Below are 22,054 nucleotides of genomic sequence, written 5' to 3'. Positions count from 1 at the left end.
ACATTATCAATAATAACTAAATAAATCCTTGCTATGGCATAAAAGGCGGGCCAAGCGCTTGAGATGAATGGATCTGGTGACGACTCCTTGGATAGAGACAGGACCCCTGCAGCAGTCTGAGGACTGGAAACCCCCTCATTCCAGTGTGCCTGGGGGGTCAGTATAGCTATCAGTACTTCCTCTATCTCGTGGTAAAATTCTCAAGTCACACGTACAAGGAAAAGCCCCAAGTGGTTAAAAGTTTCCTAAATCTCAGACAGAGCAATGAACACTATGATCACTGCTAGTTCAAAAGGTGGTTTGCATCATGTCCTGAAAAACCACTGGATGAGGAGAGCCCAGCCAGAGTGGGCAGGAGCCCCTTCACTGAACACCTCCTGCCTCAACTCACCTCCTTTAGCTAAAGTCTAAGACTCCACAATACACCAACACACACCCACGGCCTGGGCATACACTTTGCACCTGGCGTGCTCACAGGAGGTTCCCAGACTGCCGCCCACAAGCAAGGTGCAAACTTCAAGTGCAATGAAAGGTCTGGGATGTACCAGTCAGGGTCCCACCAGAGAGACAGAACTGCTCAGCTATAGATACGCCAAGAGATTTATGCCAAAGAATCGGCGTGTGGACACCGGCACATCTGAGATCCAGGGCGGGAGCCGCTGGTGGAGACCTCAGCTCTGCCCTTAAGGCTGTTCAATGGATTGGATGAAGTTTGCCCAGATTATGGAGAATAATCTCCTTACTCAAGTCAACTGACTGTAGCTGCTAATCGCATCTATAAAACATCTTCAGAGAATCACGGGCAAAGCCCGTGTGTGACTCAATGAGCGGCCCTCTGGCCCAGCCCAGCCGATCCTCGCAGGGGGCAGAGTGGAAGCTCAAAGCACGATCCTTACCCTCGGGCATCCTGGGTCTGGTACTTGGGGGAGGAGAATGGGAAGACACCACTAAAATAAGGACCGTGGTGCTCGGCCTGTCCTTCGGGGGTACGCGAAAGAAGGGGGAGGCGGCGGGGGTCTTGCGTAGCTCAGGAATGCAAAATCTGCTGAAGGGAGAGCCATGGGACTGTTTCCTCTACTGATGACCAGCTGCCCAGAAATACCCTTCCTTCTAATCACCCCCTTCTCATATTAAACTTGCTTGTTCGAGGCACATATTTTTGGCATATGGCCTCACAGTCACTTGCCTTTCTCACGTTTCTCATGCCGTCTTTCCTTGTCTGGTTCTTTTTTACCATTTCCCAGCTTTTGATCTTCTACTTTGTTTTGCTCTACTTTTCACCACACCTGGTCCTGAATTTTCAAGTTTCTCTTGCGCAAACACTTCTCCACCTTGGCCGGCACCATCACCACAAGGAACAGACCCGCCTCCCAGGAATCTGGACGAGGTTATACACAAGTTCCCCCAACCAGAGCTGCGCAGGCTTCAATCCAATGTCTTAACTGAGACAAAAAAAGCTTTAGTGTGTCAGACGACGAAATGCAACATCCAGGGGCGTGAAGGAAGCGTGCGCTGGTCCAGCGTCACCCCCGCCCCCGTCAGAGGCCCAGGAGAAGGGGTTACAGAGAAAGAGGCCACCTCAGGCTTAGTCCCCGATCCCCAGAGACGTTCAGTGTCAAGCCAGACGCCAGTGACCCCGGTGCAGAGATAGTCAAGCCCGAGTTGGGGCACTGGACTCTTTAGAAAGTCCATCCCTGCAGCCCTTAGGAACAAACGGTAGAGTAATAACGTAGTTACTGATCACGGAGTTTAAACCAAGGACTATCACGATGATGAGGGTTCGGGTTTTTCTCACAAGAAACCAGCTAGAACCATGAGTTAGTTCCTTCCACTCACGTACGCCTGCATGCCTTTGTTTCCTACACTCTTTCGCTAAGCACTGCGTCTCCCACACACAATATGAAAACTGGCTCCGGAGCCAGTGACGAAGCCCTGATTCACCCGTCCCCACCCACACTTCCTTCCAGGGAAAAGGCGAGGCAAGGACAGGACTTTCATAAGTGAAAAAGGGGAGACTGCTAAGTGCTGCCCCGCTGTCACCCAGAGGCTGTCGGGTCTGTGAGCCGCTCAGCACCCTGTGTTTTCCTGGAAGCGGGGCGGGGCCATTCCTGCGGGATGACACAGGCAAACCGTGCGACCCTGGAGAAGAGCTGACTGAACACATTTAGCTGATGCAACGGGACACTGACTCATACGCATCAAACCCCCGCATCCAGCGCCTCAGAGGGGACGCGGGGCAAGGAGACGAGAGCTCATGGTGGACGGTCCCGGCCAGGCCACTGGGAAGTGAGGGGCAGACGGGGCCACATCCTCGGCAGGTGTCCGGCCCGACGGGGCGATCCCACTGCCTGAATTGTTCTGGGAGAAGAAGGCGCCAGAGGAGGAGACCGTATGTGCAAAGAGGCATCGTACGGCAGAAAACTTGAAATGACCTTAAAACAACCCACAGCAGGCGAACGATTAGGTTTTTTCAAAAGGATCAGTGGAATGAAATCTCACGAAGCCATTAGAAATGAATAAAAAGTCGAGGAAAGTTTTTTTTATTTTTTTTTGCGGTACGCAGGCCTCTCACTGCTGTGGCCTCTCCCGTTGCGGAGCACAGGCTCCGGACGCGCAGGCTCAGCGGCCATGGCTCACGGGCCCAGCCGCTCCGCGGCATGTGGGATCTCCCTGGACCGGGTCACGAACCCGTGTCCCCTGCATCGGCAGGGGACACTCTCAACCACTGCGCCACCAGGGAAGCCCTCGAGGAAAGTATTCTTAACAGAGGCTAGACAAGAACACAGAAAAATAAAAGCAATTTGGCTCAGGGTAGGGAACGTAAGTGGTATTTTCCCTTTGAATATTTTTAAGAATAAAGCTTTTAGCAGAAAGAAACCAAAAAATGAAAAGGAAAGAGGGGAAAGGCTTTGTCTTAATCCGAGCGATAGTCCAGAGCTGTCTGGGCCGCGGCAGTGACACCCGCATGTGATTTTTCTTACTTTGCTGCGCTCGTAACAAAGCTTTCAGGGAGAAAAACACCAGTATTATGAGTCCAACACAAAGAAAAGGTCTGGACCTTAAATACAGCCAAAGCCCAAGGCATCCGTTCGTGCAAATGTAAGCGCACCAGGGCTCGCTGCGGTGGTGGAGCCCTAATTGGGGTCGTCCGGGAACGGGGCTCTCGACAGAGAGGTGGGCGCCAAGCAGCGGAAGCCCTCGGCCTCCACGCTGAGGCACACCTGGCCCGTGGCCGCCTTTCCCTCACGACCAGCCACGGAGCTTCGCACCCCCAGGGCCGCTCCCGCCTGCACCTCGGGAAGCAGGATGGCCGGGCAGGGCCGCTCCCGCCTGCACCTCGGGAAGCAGGATGGCCGGGCCTCAGGCTCCCTGTCCCAGAGGTCACCTGCACCTCGCCTCTCTGCCCGTTCTCCTGCGGACGCCTTCCCTCCGCCTCTGTCCTCCACCGGGGGCGCCACCCTCCCCCGCCCTGCCTGTTAACTTTCCAGCTCACAGCAGAGGACCTGAAAGCCATCACTGCCCGATTAGCTGTGGGTGGGGATTACCAGTCAGGTGTTAGAGTGACAACATTTCATTTCATTTCCTTTTTAAAGATTTTTTTTTTCTTTTGGGATGTGGAACATCCTTAAAGTCTTCAGCGAACTTGCTACAATACTGCCTGTGCCCCGTGCCCTGATTTCCCGGCCCCGAGGCACGCGGATCCCAGCTCCCCACTGGAAGGCGCAGTCTCGGCCACTGCACCGCCAGGGAAGTCCCTGATTTTCTTTTATTGTGGTCAGAATCCTAGCATAGGTGCTTCTACTTTAAACACTGCTGCAGCAACCCCAGGCATGCCAAGCAGGTTTTTTAAATTAGTATGTGGTTGGTGTCTACATTACGTGTATCTGTTAATGGGGCTGGAGTTGTCTCTAAAACAGTAAGTCAGCAGGATCTCTCCTTTCAGTAGGGTTTTGCTGCTCGCCAGCGCGGCTACTCAGAAAATAACCTCCCGTAAAAGGGTAAATCCTATTACAGAAATGGTCTACTTCTTACAGGCCATCGCTGCCGGGAGAGTTCTAATTGACTGGTGATTCCCAGCCAGCAGATCAAGTCTCTCGGCTGTACCGCCCTGAGGGAGACCGTCGGAGTCTGCGGGCTGCAGCTGGGCCAGGTGCTCCCCATGCAGGAGGGAACCTCAGGAGAGCTGGACGGACCAGCTCCACGCACAGGAGGCGCCAGCAGGAACAGGAGCTCCAGACACGCACCTGCAGCCCAGCGCCCCCCGCCTTCCGGCCGTGCCTGCACGCCCACAGGTTGTCACACGTGGCCTAACGCGCGTCGGCCAGGAGTGGCCTCTCGTTAATTTGATCGCCTCCCAGTGGTCAGTGAAGGACATGAAACACTTGCTGAGCCACAGGTGTGGGTCCTGATATAGTTCTGGGGCTTCTTAAAATGCTGAGACCCTGGTGTCCTTCCAGAGCTGCCCTGTAACGAGAAACGCCTCCCTCTCCATCTGCCTCTGAACGGAAGGCCACTGATAGGAGGCTCTTCCAACTTACAGCCGAGAAAGCAGGTCTCAGTTAATTTGGAGGATGGTCCTCATGAAGGGGGGGGCACACCTGCTCCGAAGGGCCTGTAGTCCCAGCTGATGCGTCCCCCGAGAAGCAGGCTAAGCTAAGGAGGATGGCAGTGCAGCTGGGTCCACAGCAGGCTCGGTACACTGCACGGGAGAAAGAGCTCGAACAGCTGGAACCCAGAGAACCCTTCAGTGTCCTCTGGGGATGGACTGCCTGCCACGGACAAGCTGACCCAGGCTTCGGAAGGCAAGACAGAGGCCAGGTGAGCACAGGGACGTGGGCCAGGGCTGAAAGGTGAGCTCCAGGGGCCGGGGGAAGACAGTTCCCTCAGCCTTGTCGAGGTTATGTTTTCAGGAGGTACAATAAATAATGCAGAGATGGCAGGAAAACGTTTTAGAAAAAGTTTCCATGGGTGAATTTTGACCTAGGGCGCCTGGTGATGGGCAGTCATAAGACTCGTGGACCCTGGAGCAGATGAACACCAAGCAGGGATGGACCGGGCACCCAGCGGCGCAGGAAGCCGAGCCCTGCGTGGGGCAGGGAGAGCTGCCCAGGCCCCGGTTGAAAGCGGCAAACAGAGGAAGCATCCTTCCTGGAAGGACTGAGGCTCAGAGCTGGGGGAGGAAAAGGCAACCATGAGGAAATCCACTCAGACACTTTACTTGTGTGAGAGAAAAACATAGGCACTTCCCTGGATGTCCAGTGGTTAGGAATCTGCACTTTCACTGCCGAGGGCCCGGGTTCGATCCCTGGTCAGGGAACTAAGACCCAGTGAGCCATGCAGCAAGGCCCCCCCCAAAAAACAAAAAAAGTTTACGGTTTTTTTTAGAAATAAATTTGCTTTTTATTTCTTATTCTTTCTTTATTTGGCCAAGCTGTGTGGTCTGCAAGATCTCAGTCCCCCGACCAGGGAGGGAACCCAGGCCCTCGGCAGTGAAAGCTCAGAGTATGAACCACTGGACTGCCAGGGAATTCGCAACCCCTAAACTTTTAAGTTTAAAGTTTAAAAGACGTAACATGTAGAAAATCCTACAGCTGAGGGTGTGGCGGGGAGGGCAGGAGCTGGCCTCTTTCTTGGCGCCCTTAACCGCCCTTCACTCCTTCTACATGACTCTTCTTGCCAAGTACACCGATGGGTGTCGCCAAGGTCTCTTCTGTAACATGTTGCTCAAGCCTCAGCTTTTTCCTACTGGTCGCGCTCCAGGGGAGCCAAGCCTTAAGCGGTCCTGGTGTTTCCAACACCTTCTCTCTAAATAAGAGCTTCTAAAATAGCCCCGCCTTCCACCTGCCCGGAAGCACGGCTTCGAACGTGCTTTCTCTTGTCGGGCCACTCAGGCCACGAGTCTCTGCAGCCTTCCTTGATCCCAGAGCCTGCAGAGCAAGTGACTCAGCCTGCTCCTCCTTCTCTTCATCCTCGCCACCTGTTCGTGCTGGTTTGCCTCCCGAGTCATTGGCAGGTCCTGTACGTACTCAGGGTGACATTCATGGAGAAAAGGCCCCCCCAGACTCAGGAAAGGACGGCTGCAAGGCGGCTCGCTGTCTGACCTGGCTTCCTTCTCAGAAGGCTCCGTGTGCGAGAAGCAAACTTCTGGGGTTGAACTTGAACTTGGAGAACCGGACCCATGCTCTCACTGGCTTCTAAAAGAAGAGCGAAATCCAACAACCGCCTCCCGCCACGCGATCACAGCCCAAGTGAGAGAAACCTGAGGGGTCGTTCGGGCAGCGAGTCTACGGCGTTAGGTCATCTTCCCCCCCAACTCCGCTCAGTACTCTCAGTCCCCGGTGTCGGCCCCTCCGTAAAGGAGTTGGCAGTTCTCTCCAGTTTAGGTGTAGCTTGACGGCGAGGCTGGAACCCGCAGCCCAGCCTACAGCGCCCGCCCGGGAGCACCGGACTCGCGGGGGCCGGCAGGGCCGCCTCTCAGGCCCAAGGAGCCGTCAGCCTTGGAGGGACACTCTGTTCACACAGGCCTGCGACAAATGAGGAAAACCAGACTACGATTTGCGTCCCTGCTCCGGAAACCAAAGGCCACGTGAGGATCGCTGATGCCAAACGTGCGGCCGGCGTGACGGGGAAGACAGCATCTGGGGGACTGAGGGGGACGGGAGCTTTGATTTGGAGGAGCAGTGAAAACCTAGCATTCGTTTGTTCTGCTGTGTTTTAATCACAAGTGAATTAAATCTTGTTTTAAAATCAATTTTCACATCTTTTTTGGGATAACCAGAGGTATTCAGCGTCATAAATCTAGGACTAGGAATCGGAACCATGTAAGAGTCTTTCCACTAAGCAAAGATGGTTAGAGCTGCATGTTTATCTATTGTGAGCCCTGAGTCAGAGATAAAGAGGGTCAGAAACAAGAGACACGCAAAGACAGAAAACATGGAAGGGGAAAAGAGAACTGAAAAAGACGGCAGAATATACTGTATCTCATTGAAGTTAAGACTCCATTGATTGAAAGTTAAATTAGCATTTAACGCTCCATTATGGAAGAAAAATGCTGCCAATAAAATGAAGATGTTAAAATGTAAAAAAAAATAAATCAATTTTATCTTAGAACAGATGGAATTCCATACGTCAAGGCTGAGGCCGAGGTCTCAGGGCTGAGCCAGGACTCCTCCCCCTTTACGATGCACGGGAATCCCCTGGGAGGGGAGGGGGTTGATAAAGTGCAGAGTCCAGTTGCGCAGGGCTGGGGTGGGGCCTGAGGCGCCGACTCGCCAGCAAGCTGCCACCCGGAGCCCAGGACCTCACTCGTGCCCTAGCATGTGAGCATTTCGGCTCGGAGCTAACTCACAGGTGACTGCTGTTACATCCCTGGACTCTGGGATTCAGAAAACGTGGTTGCCACCTCATCACTGTAACCATAACACCTACTCGAGCATTAGTACACGCCAGCCACGTTCTAAGCCCTTTACAGACGTAACCCGTCCAACCCTCATCAGATCTTGACGGGGAACAGTCCATTGTCATCTTCACTTACAAATGCAGACGCCGTGGCACACAGGCGGCACAGGTCTGAATCCCTACCAGACCGGGGAGCATGGATCAAACCACTTAATTTGTAAAGGCAAAAATAACAATGTCTCTCGTGGTTTTAGGACTGGATGATCTGAAAAACTCTGAAAATCATGAGAAATGTAAAGGAAAGTACTTTGTAAGCTCTGAAATACTATATACAAACTGAAGTCACTGATGAGGAGATGATTCTCAGTGGTTTGCTGTGCCAAGACTGCTCATTCCTGTGTTTTACAGTCAGTCCTCTGTATCCACGGGTTCCACATCCTCGAATTCAACTGATCGTGGATCAAAAATATTCAGGAAAAAGAATCCAGAAAGGTCCAAAAGGCAAAATTTGAATTTGCTAGAAAGGCAACTGTTTACACAGTTTTTACATCCTATTTACGACTATTTAAATGCACTGACATTGTATGAACAACTGTTTACACGTGACTGAGGTTGTAGTAGGTATTGGAAGTAATCTAGAAACGACTTCAAATATGCTGGAGGGACCGCTGTGCTCTCCTAAATTACATCCAACAGAAACCCTTGAGTGGCTTTACCACAAAATGTCTCATCTGTGAACTTTACCACACGATCCTGGAGATGCACTTTATTAGCTGAAACCAGCCCTCATAACAGCTGTGCTCGTGCCAGGACTAAAGCTGGACCACGGAAGCCTGGAATCTCTCAAAGGGTCCCGCACAGACCACAGCCCCGAGCCCAAGGAGCAGCCCCGAGCCCAAGGAGCAGAAATCACCTGGATGTTACCTTTCTCAGAAGGATGAACAAAACCGGAGGTAAGCAATTTAAAGCTCATTACCACCCGCACATTCCGATGGGCTGAGAACCCAAGGGCGGCTCCGTGATTCACTCCCGCTCGCCTCCACGGACCCTCCCTCAACAGGGCAGGAATTTACGGGCACTACAAGCTCAGCTGTTGTCTGGGCGAGAGTCTGTCATTACAACACTACTTCCCTTATTGTGCTCGTCAGCTAAAGATCGACTGAAAATCACTTTTCTGGCCAACAGGATCCTGTCACCCAGTGACCTAACCTCGAATGACTAGACTATAGCCATTGGCATTTCCCAGCCAACAGGGGCTGCTCCGTCCCAATTCTGCAGCCAAACGGTCCAGGAAAAAACGGACTGCATGGCTGTGAGCGCCCACGTGCCCTTGCAGCCGGGGCACCCGTCCTGCTCCCACAATGGATGCCCTGCGGAGCTCACGGGCTGGGACGGGACAGTGTGCTCTGCGCAGCCTCTTCCCGACCTTGGCTCATCTCCCCTGGTTCCCCACGAAGGACAGGCCCGTGCAGGAACCACACACACACACACACACACACACACGCACGCACACACACGCACACACGTGCGCACGCACATGCACGCGCACATGCACGCACACACACCGCTCCCACCCTGTCTTTCCTGGAATTTCTCTCTCCTGCTTGGTTGCAAGGATGAAGGGATACCCTCCCTCCAGAGTTAGTGAGACTGAAAACAGGAAAACCACAGTGGGGGGGCAGGGGGAGGGAATCAATGAAACAAAAAGCCTTCTCTTCAGGAAAGCACCGAAACTGATAAATCTCTGGCATGACAAAGATAAAGAGAGCAAACATGAATCACCCACAACAGGGATGAGCCCAGGGATGTCACGACAGGCACCACCGACAACTTCACGCTCGTAAGTTCAGCCACAGAAGAAACGGGCCGATTTCTCCAAAACCGTAACTCATCCAAGATGAAACAGACAGCCTGAATGGTTCTACAACCACTAAAGCTGCTGAATTTGTAATTAAAGACCAGAAAAGAATTCTCCAGGCCAGGTGGTTTCATTGGAGAATTCGACCAAACATTTAAGGAAGAATTAACAGAACTTTTACAATCTCTTCCAGAAAACAGAAGAGGAAGGAAAACTTCCCAACTCTTGAGTTTTCCTCGAGTTGGTGTTCCTCGTTTAGATGACAGAAAGCAAAATTCAACTGCAGGGCTTTTCTCCATCTCTTCCAGGCACTAAGATATCTTACAAATAAAAGTTGCCCTAAAATCTCCGCAACGTTTCACTGTAATAGTGAATTTTTCTTGCGGTATATTAAGTTCCCGTACTCTAGACAAGTGGAAATATTTTTATTTTCTTTTCTTTATTTTTTTGGCCACGTCGGGTCTCAGCTGCATCATGTGGGATCTTCTGTTGCTGTTGTGGCGCGTGGGCGTCTCTCTAGTTGTGGCGCGCGGGCTCCAGAGCGCGGTGGGCTCTGTAGTTTGTGTCACGTGGGCTCTCTCGTTGAGGCGCGCGAGCTCAGTAGCTGTGGCGCCCGGGCTTAGTTGCCCCGTGGCCTGTGGGATCTTAGTTCCCCGACCAGGGATCGAACCCGCATCCCCTGCATTGGAAGGCGGATTCTTTACCACTGCACTGCCAGGGAAGTCCTGGTGGAAATATTTTAAACAGATCTCCAAGGGGCTGTTTTTACTTCAGTGCTTCTACCACTGATTGACATTCCAAAACATTTTACAGTCACCGAGAAATTGAAGCTGAAAACTTCACAGTGGGAATCCCAACACTGCATCTTGAAGATGTAGGAGCATTAACTGGATTCAAACAGTGAGGACACAGAACTGCAGCTAGTGTGAGCAGTCAGCTCAGATGATGAACCCAACAGGGATGTGACCAAATGCCACAGCCAGGGTTCTGTGGGAGGGTCACGTGCATCCTGCACTGGGAAGCTGAAAGCCGGTGCCCCCAGGCCAGCTTCCCTGTTCTGTCTCAGGCTGGGACCGCCAGGCGTCCGCAGGAGTCGAGACTAGAGGCTGTGAATCCATTCCAGGCGAAGACGATTGAGCCCGAGCCCCCTTCTCGCCGCACGTACCTGGACAGACCCTTGCTCACTCTGCCGAGTTTCAGCAGGACAGGTGTGGGCAGAGCACGCTACTGACCAGTTCAGAAGCTGGGGAAGCATCAGAAAGTGAGGGATGGAGCACAGACCGGCAGAGCCTGGACCACTCCCAGGTGTGGAGCTGCCCTGATGTCTCCCTGCCAGGGACCAGGCCCCTCACACAAATGCAGGTGGGAGCGCGTGTGGCCAGGCAATTTTTAAAGTCACGTCTAAAATCTTTTAATTCAAGGATGATGTTAAACATATATGTGTATAAACGTACACGTATGTCAATAGAGATGTGTGCAAATTTATGTATATATAAATAACCTCTTGTCTCGATGTGAGACAAGCATGCTGCTAACAAGTTTAAAAGTCATCAGGGCTTCCCTGGGGGCGCAGTGGTTGAGAATCTGCCTGCCAATGCAGGGGACACGGGTTCGAGCCCTGGTCTGGGAAGATCCCACGTGCCGCGGAGCAACTAGGCCCGTGAGCCACAAGTACTGAGCCTGTGCATCTGGAGCTTGTGCTCCGCGACAAGAGAGGCCGCAACAGTGAGAGGCCCGCGCACGCGATGAAAAGCGGCCCCCACTCGCCGCAACTATAAGAAAGCCCTCGCACAGAAACGAAGACCCAACACAGCCAAAAATAAATAAATTAAAAAAAAAAGTCATCCACTGTTTCTTCCTCAAGCTCTTGAAATAAACTGCGTTCCTTTAGAGGATACAAGTTTACTCAAAATATAATTTATTTTTCCTCCTGAAAAATTATAATACTGGGAGTGGGGGGAGCAGAATCTGAGATAGTGGGAAAATGCAGCACGTCACAGAGATAATTACGTGGTAACGACAGGAAAGGGCAGGAAGAGGAGCCCATCACCACATCCGAATGTCAAGTGACCTACGCACAGGGGAACCTCTGAGACGCAGAGAGAAACAGCTTGCCCTTGGTGTCCGGAACAGAGCAAGTGTCTGATTCTCCCACCCGCATGGCGTGCCCAGAGGCTCCTGCCTCCTCTGCTCAGCTGCCAGGACAGAGGGCGGCGCACACACCTCCACGAGCCTCCAGGCCTCGCTGATGATGGCATACTGGAGACGATTCAGAGCGAAGCCGTCCACCTCCTTCATGAGTCTGACCGGGGACTGTCCGATCTTCCGCATCAGGGCGTAGGTTCTGTCCACCGTCGCAGGGGCCGTCTCTGGGTGTGGGACCAGCTCCACCAACGGGACGTAGTAGGGTGGATTTACCTTAGGAGAGAGACAGAGCAGAGAGAGTCAGGAAGACGGCACTGGCGTCTGGGCGTCATTCCGGCAGGGCTGGCTCACTGTTCCGAAGGGTCAGCAGCAGGGCGGACGGGGCCCCTCGAGATTCAGCACCAGTGACAAGAAACTCGAGAAATGAAGTAATGCACGGAGCAGGGAGGAAACGAAAGAACGTGAGCACAGAACTGCATGAATCATAGCCGACGCTGAGGTCCACATCGGAGCGTGCAGACCGCCGTCCCGTACATTTACCGCTTACCTCCAAACCCCTGACCTCCCTCGGGATTTCTCTGCTCCCAGCCGTCTTGACCTCGTAAACTTCTACCTACCCTGCCCCCAGCCATCCTCTTTCCACAACAGTCATTGCCGGTCTACTGTGTCAGTGTTAAAAATTAGTGGAGGGCTTCCCTGGTGGCGCAGTGGTTGAGAATCTGCCTGCCAATGCAGGGGACACGGGTTCGAGCCCTGGTCTGGGAAGATCCCACATGCCGCGGAGCGGCTGGGCCCGTGAGCCACAACTACTGAGCCTGCGCGTCCGGAGCCTGTGCTCCGCAACGGGAGAGGCCACAACAGTGAGAGGCCCGCACACCGCGATGAAGAGTGGCCCCTGCTCGCCGCAACTAGAGAAAGCCCTCACACAGAAACGAAGACCCAACACAGCCAAAAATAAATAAATTAATTAATTTAAAAAAAATGATTGGATTGGCAGTATCTTCCCTAACGTTGGCATTTCCTTAACTTCTCCACGTCGAGCCTCAAACATCTGCTTCCGCAATCATATCTTACCTAGAAGTCACACAACATCAGAAGCTCTCTTCAGCCTCAACATCATGATGGATGCTAAGACAGGAAGAGTCTGTCCACAGCGGAAATGCTTGCCCACCCAGCTCTGGTGTTCTTGGTTTCCTTTGAGAAACCACTCTTGAAGATTCTCAAGGAAAATTCTCCTACATCTAAAGAAAAGGCTGTTTGAGGGACTTCCCTGGCGGTCCAGTGGTTAAGGCTGCGCGCTCCCACTGCACGGGGCACGGGTTCGATCCCTGGTTGGGGAACTAAGATCCAACATGCCGCCGGGCACGGCCAAAAAACAAAAACAGAAAAAGGAAAAGGCTGTTTGATTAAAGGCTGCTGATCAGCCTCACCACTAAGCAGATGCACACGAAACTGTTCCCCGAATGAGGCTTGACTGTAAATTGTCTTCCCTCCATGTTGGGGTGAAAACTGGTAGAATCTCACATCTACCAAGTAACTACATGAAGCAACCACTTTACAAGGATTTCTTCTACAGAAGAGAGAAGCAATTATTCCTCCTAGGACTGGCTGGAGAGGCAGCTGGTCCACACACTCCAGAGGTTTCTTCTGCTCCCAGCCTGTCTTGGTCACCCTGTCGCAGCCTTCCTAGAAAGCAAGCGAGGATAGCATCTAGTTCAAATAAATTACAAAGCAATGCCTTAGTTGAATCACTTGTCTCCTGCCTATAATCACTGAATTCTTGAAAAAAGGTTTAACCTCTAGTCTTTTTAAGATCAGAATGATAAGCACTGGAAGCATGTCTCTCCTCGGTGAACTTCTCTTTACTATAAAGCAGGGATGTGGGGACTTCCCTGGTGGCGCAGTAGTTAAGAATCCGTCTGCCAGTGCAGGGGACACGGGTTCGAGCCCTGGTCTGGGAAGGTCCCACATGCCGCGGAGCAACTAAGCCCGTGCGCGACAACTACTGAGCCCACACGCCTAGAGCCCACGAGCCACAACGACTGAGCCCATGTGCCACAACTACTGAAGCCCACGCGCCTAGAGCCCGTGCTCCGCAACAAGAGAAGCCACCACAATGAGAAGCCCTCGCACCGCAACGAAGAGCGGCCCCCACTCGCCGCAACTAGAGAAAGCCCGCGCGCAGCAACGAAGACCCAACGCAGCCAAAAATAAATAAATAAAATAAAGTTTTTTAAAAAAAGAGAGAGATGGAGTAAAACTCCTGTCAGAGGACTTAGGGGATGTTTTCTGAACAATTTGATTCAGTTGTTTTTTAAACTGACTTAGAAGTAAAAACACTGGTTAGAAACAGAAGCTCCTGACTAAGAGGCCTGCACCTTTTATTGAAGCAACCAAGTAACAATCCCGGTGTCTAAGAGGCTTTTTATGGACACACATATGTCACGGAAGCAAGACATGACATGCTTCATGGGACTTGGTATTTGGATGCTTCAGTTAAGGTCTCTCTGGTGCTGTTTTCACCTGTATGGAGTGGTAACTAAACGCTTGGTTTTCTTCTCTGTGCTCTGGGTCTAAGTCTCCTTATCTTATAACCATTCTCTTACACCTTCCATTAAACTTCAGTGTGAGGACATCCAGACCACTCAGTCACGTAAACGGTGGTCCAGGCTGTCCCTCTGAGCAGCACGGAAGACGCAGCAGGCATCTATGACTGCCCTGGGTCTTCATCTCCTCCTCTAACCTCCTCTTGCTCAGAGAGAGGCATTTCCCTGCTCCCCACTCGAGGACCCCTCACCTCCCTAGGCCCTGGCCACTCGTGCTGGGAATTCTGCCCCAAGTTCCGTGCAGGAGCTGCCCCGCACCTAAGCCAGTTCTCATTCTTCAGAGTAACTCTCTTGATTCTCCACGATCCAAGTATTACCAAGCCGTCCACCTTCCTCCTGCTCTTGCAATCAAGCTGGTCTCCTGGCGATTCTACGAGGCCCACGCTCGTTCTTGGCCCGGGGTGGGCTTGAGCTAAGTTAGTGGCGTCTCTGTCCTAGCAGGCTGTCCCAGGTCTCCAAGGTCACAGTGACCTCCACTCGGTACTCAAACGTCCACCGAATGACCCCTGAATCCCCACTCTGATTCCCCTTTCCTGACATTAACACGTTAATCGCAAAAAGATTGAGTGCCCACGTGCCAACTTGGAGCTCATGGTCCAACACGCCTCGCAGCGCACGCCTGGTGAGTGCGTTGGCGCAGTCAGTGGCAACGTCTGGTGGAAGGGACCACAAAAAGGAGGGTTTAAGTCAGAGCTGCTGCACCGGAATCTCGGGGGGGGACCCGGACCATGCACATCAGCACAAGTGACCCTACTCTGAGCTAAGTTCAGGAAACCACACAGTACAGGTGACCCACCTGCAGAATCCCATGTGGTCTAGACTTTTCGTTAACGTGGCACCTTTCCTTGGCACTGGGATGATCTGATTAGCAGTCTCTCCCCTCAGCTAGACGGTGAGTTACTTAAGGAGAAAGTCTGTAAGTATTGATCATTCTCTCCCACAGTGCGTGAGGGACAAGATATACAGTTCAAGGGATTTTTGGATAAAATTCTTTGTAAGACACTGATGTTGTACAACTCTCTACATGTACTAAAACCCACTGAAATGTACGAGTTGAATTGTGTGGTATGTGACTTATATCTCAGTAAAGCAGTTACAAAGCACGAGCAGATTCATCCAAACACGTTGCTCCCGGAAAGCCAGGTGAGACTCACTGCATCTCCAGGCTCTACATACTCACAGGATGCGCCACGAGGCACTGCTTCACGTGTACCAAGCCAGAGAACAGCCTGGTGGGCAGGAGGCAGGAGCTGGAGCTGCTCAGCACAACTTGGTCACCAACGATTCCATCCAGCTGAGCAAAGAGCTGCTTCTTCAGCTCGAGGTTTTCTGGAACACATTCCTGAAAAGGACATCTTCCAGTTACTACTCAGGATCACCGCACTTAGACCCCAAGCAAAGCGTTTCATGTTTGAGTCATTCCAAAAAGAACCAATTAAGAAACGACCAGCAAAATTTAGGAACAGGGGGAAAACATGCTGCCGAAACGTATGACGAATCTTGGTAACTCTGGAAACCAGGTGACGCAGATACAGGAACTGTATTTTCTAGTTGTGTGTCGGACTGAAAATTCTCATAATAAAAAAGTCCTTCAACCGCGTTGCGGGTGGGTTCTACAAACAGAATACACGACAGCACTGCAGGCAAAGCGCTGGGATATCAACAGCAGTCATCACCACTTGTTTGTCCTGATCACCAGATCAACTTATCTTCAAGGAAGAATCTTACCTTCATGAAATGAACAAACATGTTACATCCATAACTCCCAAAAGGCTTCCTGAGAGTCCACTTCTAATTGGAAATCTTTTGACAAAGACCTTTGTTTCTAAAAATCTAAAATTACTTTAATAGGGCGGTAACGGGGGAGGCTAGAGAAGCAAATTCGGATTATATACCGCAGATAACAACTGCTCGGAAATTCTGACGACGTACAGAAGGGGTTGGGGGTGAGAAGACGTTCTCGGACACCCAAGCACAGGCCCACGGGTGACGCAGGTCCCTGGGAACGCGGTGCTCACGGCGGGTGCCGCCCTGCTGTGGAAGGAGGCGGAACAGAAGAGGATACTGGCTGGACATTCCAGAGCAACCTTCCTGCCTGCCACCCCCTGGGGAAATCCCACCAGGGTCACGCCTCCCCAGGAGGGTCCCTGAGCTCCCAATCCCTGGTGAATCGGGGGGAATGGTTCTCAGTGGGGTCAGATAACAGAATCAACTGGTGCTTGCTAAAGATGCAAATTCTCAGGCCCTCATCCCAGACCTACCGATTCAGACCCCCTGCGCGTGGAATCGAGGCATCTGCATTTTTATCCAACCTTCTGATGACTTTTGTTCTCTAAAGTTTGAGACCCACTATTCTGAGGTGTGATCCAAAGCGGGGGCCGACAGTGCTCTCAGTGGTTTGCTACCAAATCCATCCTCAAGGGTCTCCCACTCTGAGGTCAGGCTCCCCAGCCGCTTCCCCTCCACATACTGGCCGAGTGTGCCCAGGTGAGTCTATCAGCACTGTGGTAGTAGAAACGGCACAGACACCAGCAGATAACCAGAAGTGTGCAAAAGTCCAAGTGTAATGCACAAGTACTACCAGTAATTTTATCAGAATCACCCCCCAAAATAAAATATTTTCAAGTTTAATAATATCTAATAGTTAATATCTAATATAGTGAGATTAGCTGTGTAAATATTATGACATGAATTCCATTTCTAGACCATCTACAAGATTTTAAACGTTTTCCTCTAAGGGTAAGAAGTCAATACTGTGTCTGCTGGTACTTTTAAAAAATATAATCAAACCATGTGGAATTTTATTCAGAACAAAAGGTCACACAAGCACCACATCTCAAAGACAGGGGGAAAAAAACGGAGTCATTTAAGAACTGTGAAGCCCATTGTGTTACATCCCCTTATCAGAGGGGAAAAGCTACAGTAGCTGGCTGGTTGTATTGAGTAATTCCTGGATCAGTTAAGTCTGCAAGTTGGGTTAAGTTTAAATGGAGCCTTGTAGGAAAGCCAGGGGCTAAACGTGATGCAGATACAGTGTAAGCTAATAAAAGAGTCCCGTGAATGGCCTCATTGTGAGCCTGTCCTGCAGATTCTCCCTTGAAATTCTATGCCTTTCTTCAGATCATTTGATTATCAAAGAGGCAAGAACACTTGAACCAGAGGAAACCCAAACCTGCTACAATTATGTAAGGGCTTTAACGGCGCATCTGCTTGAAGTTTGATTGCTGTTGTTGTTAATAGTGACCCAGTTGTGTCCCATGTACTGGGCCAGGGTTACGCCTCCGTCGCTGTCAAGCCTTGAGCTCATCTCCTTGCTGTTACTCATGGCTTGCCTGAGGAAGGGGGCCTGCAAACTGTTACGCAGGACCGTCATCACTTGGGTGGATCACAAAGCTGAGAGCGGCTGCAGTCGCTGGGTTCCCACAGATGGCTGGGAGGGAAGCAGGGAAGGACAGCAAACAGCGAGAGACACACACCTCGCTCTCTCCTGACCTCAGCAGTGCGGCTGGGTGCGAATCCCCGGGCGGGCTCATGGTGTCTTTCCGGGGCCTGTCTAGGGAAAGCCACCAGATGGGAAGTGTCAGAGTGAAACTTCTCTCACTGCTGAAGGTAATTAGCTGGACTTGGCTTAATTAAACTCTGACAGCATTTTCAAAGCAACTATTTGTTTGTGTTTCGTTTGTTTTGAGGTGGGAGAGAGACGCAGCCCATAATAAGTGATAGTCTCACGCACAACCACAAGCTCAGGTTCTGACAGACAAAACTCTGGGGACAAGGAAAGCACTAAGGAATCTTCCAAGCATCACAGCTATTAATGGCGCCTCAAAGGGAGCTTACGCGTGACTTAAAAGATACTTAAAAGGGGGGTTCACATACTTAAAAGGTGGGGTTACGTTTAAACACCCCTTTTCCCTTCCATTCTTGAAAGGCAGAAACTGAATGATGGTATTATAGGTCTAACCTTTTGTTCTCCCCCATTTACTTGAAATTTTAAAGTAAATAACATATATACTTTAGTGTTTTGTTATCACTGAAAGTCACCAATGACAGCACCCGGCCCAGCAGGCCTGTTCTGGAAAAGGGGCATGGCCACGAGTCAGTGGACTGGATGAGCCCCAGGCAAAGGACGAGCTGGACGAGAGCTCAACGCTGAAGTTTTTACCCACATGCTGTGCAACCGTATGCGTTTTCCAAAACAAATACTTTCACGGGGAAAATGAAATTTAGTTGATTTTTTAAAGTCAATTCAGGCATTTTAGATAGGCATCCTGTTGCTAGAAAATCTACTTTGCTAATGCGAAATATCTGGAAGCAGTCTTCAATGTTCTTTCCAGAAAGAAAGAAAAACTAAATTAGAAGACTTTGGTACTTAAGGTATTTTACATGCAAAGAAGCTCTATTAGCCAATTTTATCAGGAAAGACATGGGAAGAAAGGAAATTTGAACTAAAATCCTATGGTAATCATGGCAGAGGGAATTCATTCTCAACTTGAAGATGGACATGATCTACTGTAAGTTCTGTCTCAGCACTAATTAAATCTCTTGCTTCAACCTGTTTAATCATCACCAATTTCTTTTCAGTATTTCTCGCAAGAGCACAATCTCTAAAATCCATCACATCAATAGACTGCTATGACTAGTCTTCTCAAGAGGTGCATGGCACGATTACCAAGGAAAAAAAAGACAAACCTTCTTGCTCTAGCAGAAATAGCATGTGTTAAAGAAAAACAAAGGAAAAGTACAAGTTGGCAATATCACAGGCAATAAACAGCACTGTGCCCTAACCAGAGGCTCATATCTTTCCTAAAAAATCAAAATAAAGGGCTTCCCTGCTGGCGCAGTGGTTGAGAGTCCGCCTGCCGATGCGGGGGACACGGGTTCGTGCCCCGGTCCGGGAAGATCCCACACGCCGCGGAGCGGCTGGGCCCGTGAGCCATGGCCGCTGAGCCTGCGCGTCCGGAGCCTGCGCTCTGCAGCGGGCGAGGCCACAACAGTGAGAGGCCCGCGTACCGCAAAAACAATAAATAAATAAATAAAAATAAAAGTTTTTTTAAAGCATATTATAAGTCCTAAACAGAGTTCTACAATAATCTAGAACAAATCATACCCAATCAAGAGGGACCTTTCCAAAGCAAAACCCAGTGTAGGCTGTACTGAGGAATGTGACTTCCTGCGGATTACGTGTGAGTATGACCAGGATGACTGGTTCGCTTTAAACAGGAGCCCTTCCTCACGTAACCACAGGGAACGGAGGCCAGGCAGAGGGGCACAGCATCAGCTGCTGTCCTAACGTGATGTCTATTTCCATCCTCATTCCAATGATTTTTTTGTACCTTTTATGAAATCATTTATTTACAATTAAGTTAAAATGTTTGACATGAAAATATTATAATTTAAAATAGTCCCCATAAGCCTGCAATTAGCATATAGTTTCACAGCATTTCTAAATAAAGTGAGTATAAGCTCGTGGGGTCATACACGAATCACTGTGGCATTACGATTGCCCGTCCTGTCCTGCAAACATTCAGAAAGCCACCAAGCCACGTGCTTCTTGCCAGATGCTGTAACAGAGCCATGACCTCTCACCTCTGGTCCTTAAATGTGAGTCTCTCCATCCCAAACCATGAAGTGTCTGGGAAAGTAGGGTGGGCTCACTGCTTCCATCACCCGCAGTACCAGGCCACCCAACACCGAGGCGCTGGGCTTGCCTCCATCCTGCAGTCCTGATAGCTTACCTCCCAGTCAGAAAAGACAACAGGTGAATTTAGAAAGACAGTTAATAGAAATGTATGTATGCGTCTGTTTATGGGTTTGTGCGTGTGTTTACTGAAAACTGACCTGTGGCCTACAATAGAATTTAGCTAAAAATAGGCCCTCTTCAGATTCCTCCAACTGGCAGCGCAACAACTGTTAAAACAAGAAAATGTACATAACCCTGAAAACAAAGGTGCACAGGCAAATTCACGCTAAACATTTTAAAACTTAAAAAAGAAGAGTATGTATGCTAATAAAAGCTTCTCCCGTAAACTGAGGGAGACGCCTGCTTCCAGTCATGTGAGGGACCAGGAGCCCTAAAAGTCCTCCCTCCACAGACTGGATCACTCCACATAAAAGCAGTCATCCTTCTAACCGAAGCTGACCTCTCGGGAATGTAAGGAAAAGCAGAGCAGCCAGCACTAAAGGGACCTGTGACCCTCAGGGGAGGGCGAACGTTCAAATGACCACAGGAAGAGCCGAACCAGAGGCCATAGGATTCAGGGAGCTGCAGTCAGGGCCCCTGTGATACAGCCGAGACCCTCAAAAGGCTATATTTTCAGGAACTGGTCAACTAGTTTAAACCAAAAACAGCCCATCTGCTGAGGGAGAAGACAGGGAGCTTGTCTTGATCTGGGCTCCAGCTGGGAAGGTCACAGGGTGCAGGGAGAGGAAAACAAATATGTGAATTCATATTCATGAGCCTGAATTTCACCCAGGTTTGGGGTTCAAAATTATACTACACATGTGGTCTGGACACTCACAAGCTGAGAAAGTTACATAAAAATCTCTCCCAGGCTGGTGATGATACTACCAGGAGACACACACTCAAGAAGACCCTGGAGGCACACCTGCTGAAGAGGCCTCACCTCTCCTCGGATTCACAAGTAAAGACACACTGAAGAAAACAAACCACCGACAACTGTAAACACGCGAGACCACGTGGACACAGCAAAGGACAGAACCTCGCGTAACTGAAAACTAGGAGAGCCTAGTAAAATAAGTATGTTTAAATTAATTAAAACTATAAGAAAGGAATCAAACCCGGAAAGACCAGGATGATCTGGAAAAGCACTAAGTATAATATCTAGAAATTGGAATTAAAAATAAAGTTACTGAGTAAGTTAAGCAACAGGATAAACACAGCTGAAGGGAAAATTAATGAACAAAACAGAGGCCAGGAAAGGACCCAGAATGCCATACAGAAAGGCAAAAGTTGAAAGGTCATCAAGGAGAATCAGACAGACCTACCATATGCTGTGATCTTTCCATACCCCTCTCTCAATTATTATGGAAAAGCATTCAAAAATTCAGGGAGCACATGGGAGAAATAAACACAAGTAACAAGCTTGATCTACTGGACATGGACAGCCTTGCAGCCAACTGCAGAAAATACACATCCTTTCCAAACACACAGAACATTTATCAACGGTGCCAACGTACTAAATTACAACGCAGGCTTCGGTAATCCAGAGGACTCATATCACATGAGCCATTTTCTCTAATTACAACGTCTTTAAGACAGAAATCACAAACAGGACATTACCCAATGGACTTGGAAAATTGAAAACTAACTTCCAGATAGTTCATGGGTCAAAATGAAATCCTAATGGAAATTCAAATATACTTAGCGTTGGGCAGCAAGAAAATGTTGCACATCGAAGTACGTGAGTTCAGCTAAAACAGCTCCGAGAAGTAAGTCCAAAATCCAGTTTAGGAAATCAGAAATAGAACAGAATAAATCTAAAGAAAATAGAAAGACCGTAATAAAGATAAGAACAGAAATCAATACCCAAATTCGTCCCATAAAGACTGGTAACACGGCGAACCTCTGGAGAAGCACCTCTGCCCAGTCACTGGGCACAGGTCTCCACGCTCAGCCCCAGGCCTCCACTCACCTAGGAAACCTTACGCAGGCCCACAGCTTCAATCACCGACCTGGAAAGTCGACTCACATTTATTTCTCCTTCTCAGACCATCGTCACACGGATGCTTCATCTAATCTGGTCCCCTTCTCTAGCGCCAGCTGATATATTAACTTGCCAGTACAGAAAGAAGAACCCTAACAATCTATTAATCTAATGATCTACAGAAAAGCAGCATCATAATTCCAGTCCCCTGCCTACAAGATCACTAGGTTTACCTTAGTGAGCCTCATTATCTTGTAAAATGTTTCTAAAACATCAGATTTATGGGATAAAAAATATTTATAATCAGCAATGCAGTCTAACAGTAAGCAACAAATTTTTCCTAAACACCTGCTATATACTTAAAGATGCAGTAAAGCCGTTTC

The 22,054-nt window shown here is 49.9% G+C and overlaps 1 protein-coding gene across 1 annotated transcript in view; it reads right to left on the bottom strand.

Moving 5' to 3' along the window:
- The window catches only part of CRYL1 (crystallin lambda 1), a 73,748-nt gene that overhangs the window by 8,553 nt on the left and 43,141 nt on the right, over window positions 1-22,054 (bottom strand). The window contains exons 4-5 of the mRNA XM_082675590.1: window positions 15,188-15,349; window positions 11,480-11,674 (exon numbers count right to left, since the gene is read on the bottom strand). Of these exons, the coding sequence (XP_082531716.1) occupies window positions 11,480-11,674; window positions 15,188-15,349 (357 nt within the window). The remainder of the gene's footprint in view (window positions 1-11,479; window positions 11,675-15,187; window positions 15,350-22,054) is intronic.

The sequence above is a fragment of the Grampus griseus genome (genome assembly GCF_964374135.1).
Source record: "Grampus griseus genome assembly, chromosome: 18".
Classification (NCBI taxonomy): domain Eukaryota; kingdom Metazoa; phylum Chordata; class Mammalia; order Artiodactyla; family Delphinidae; genus Grampus; species Grampus griseus.
Note: the sequence above shows the minus strand (reverse complement) of the source record. Positions and strands in the feature narration are given on the sequence as shown.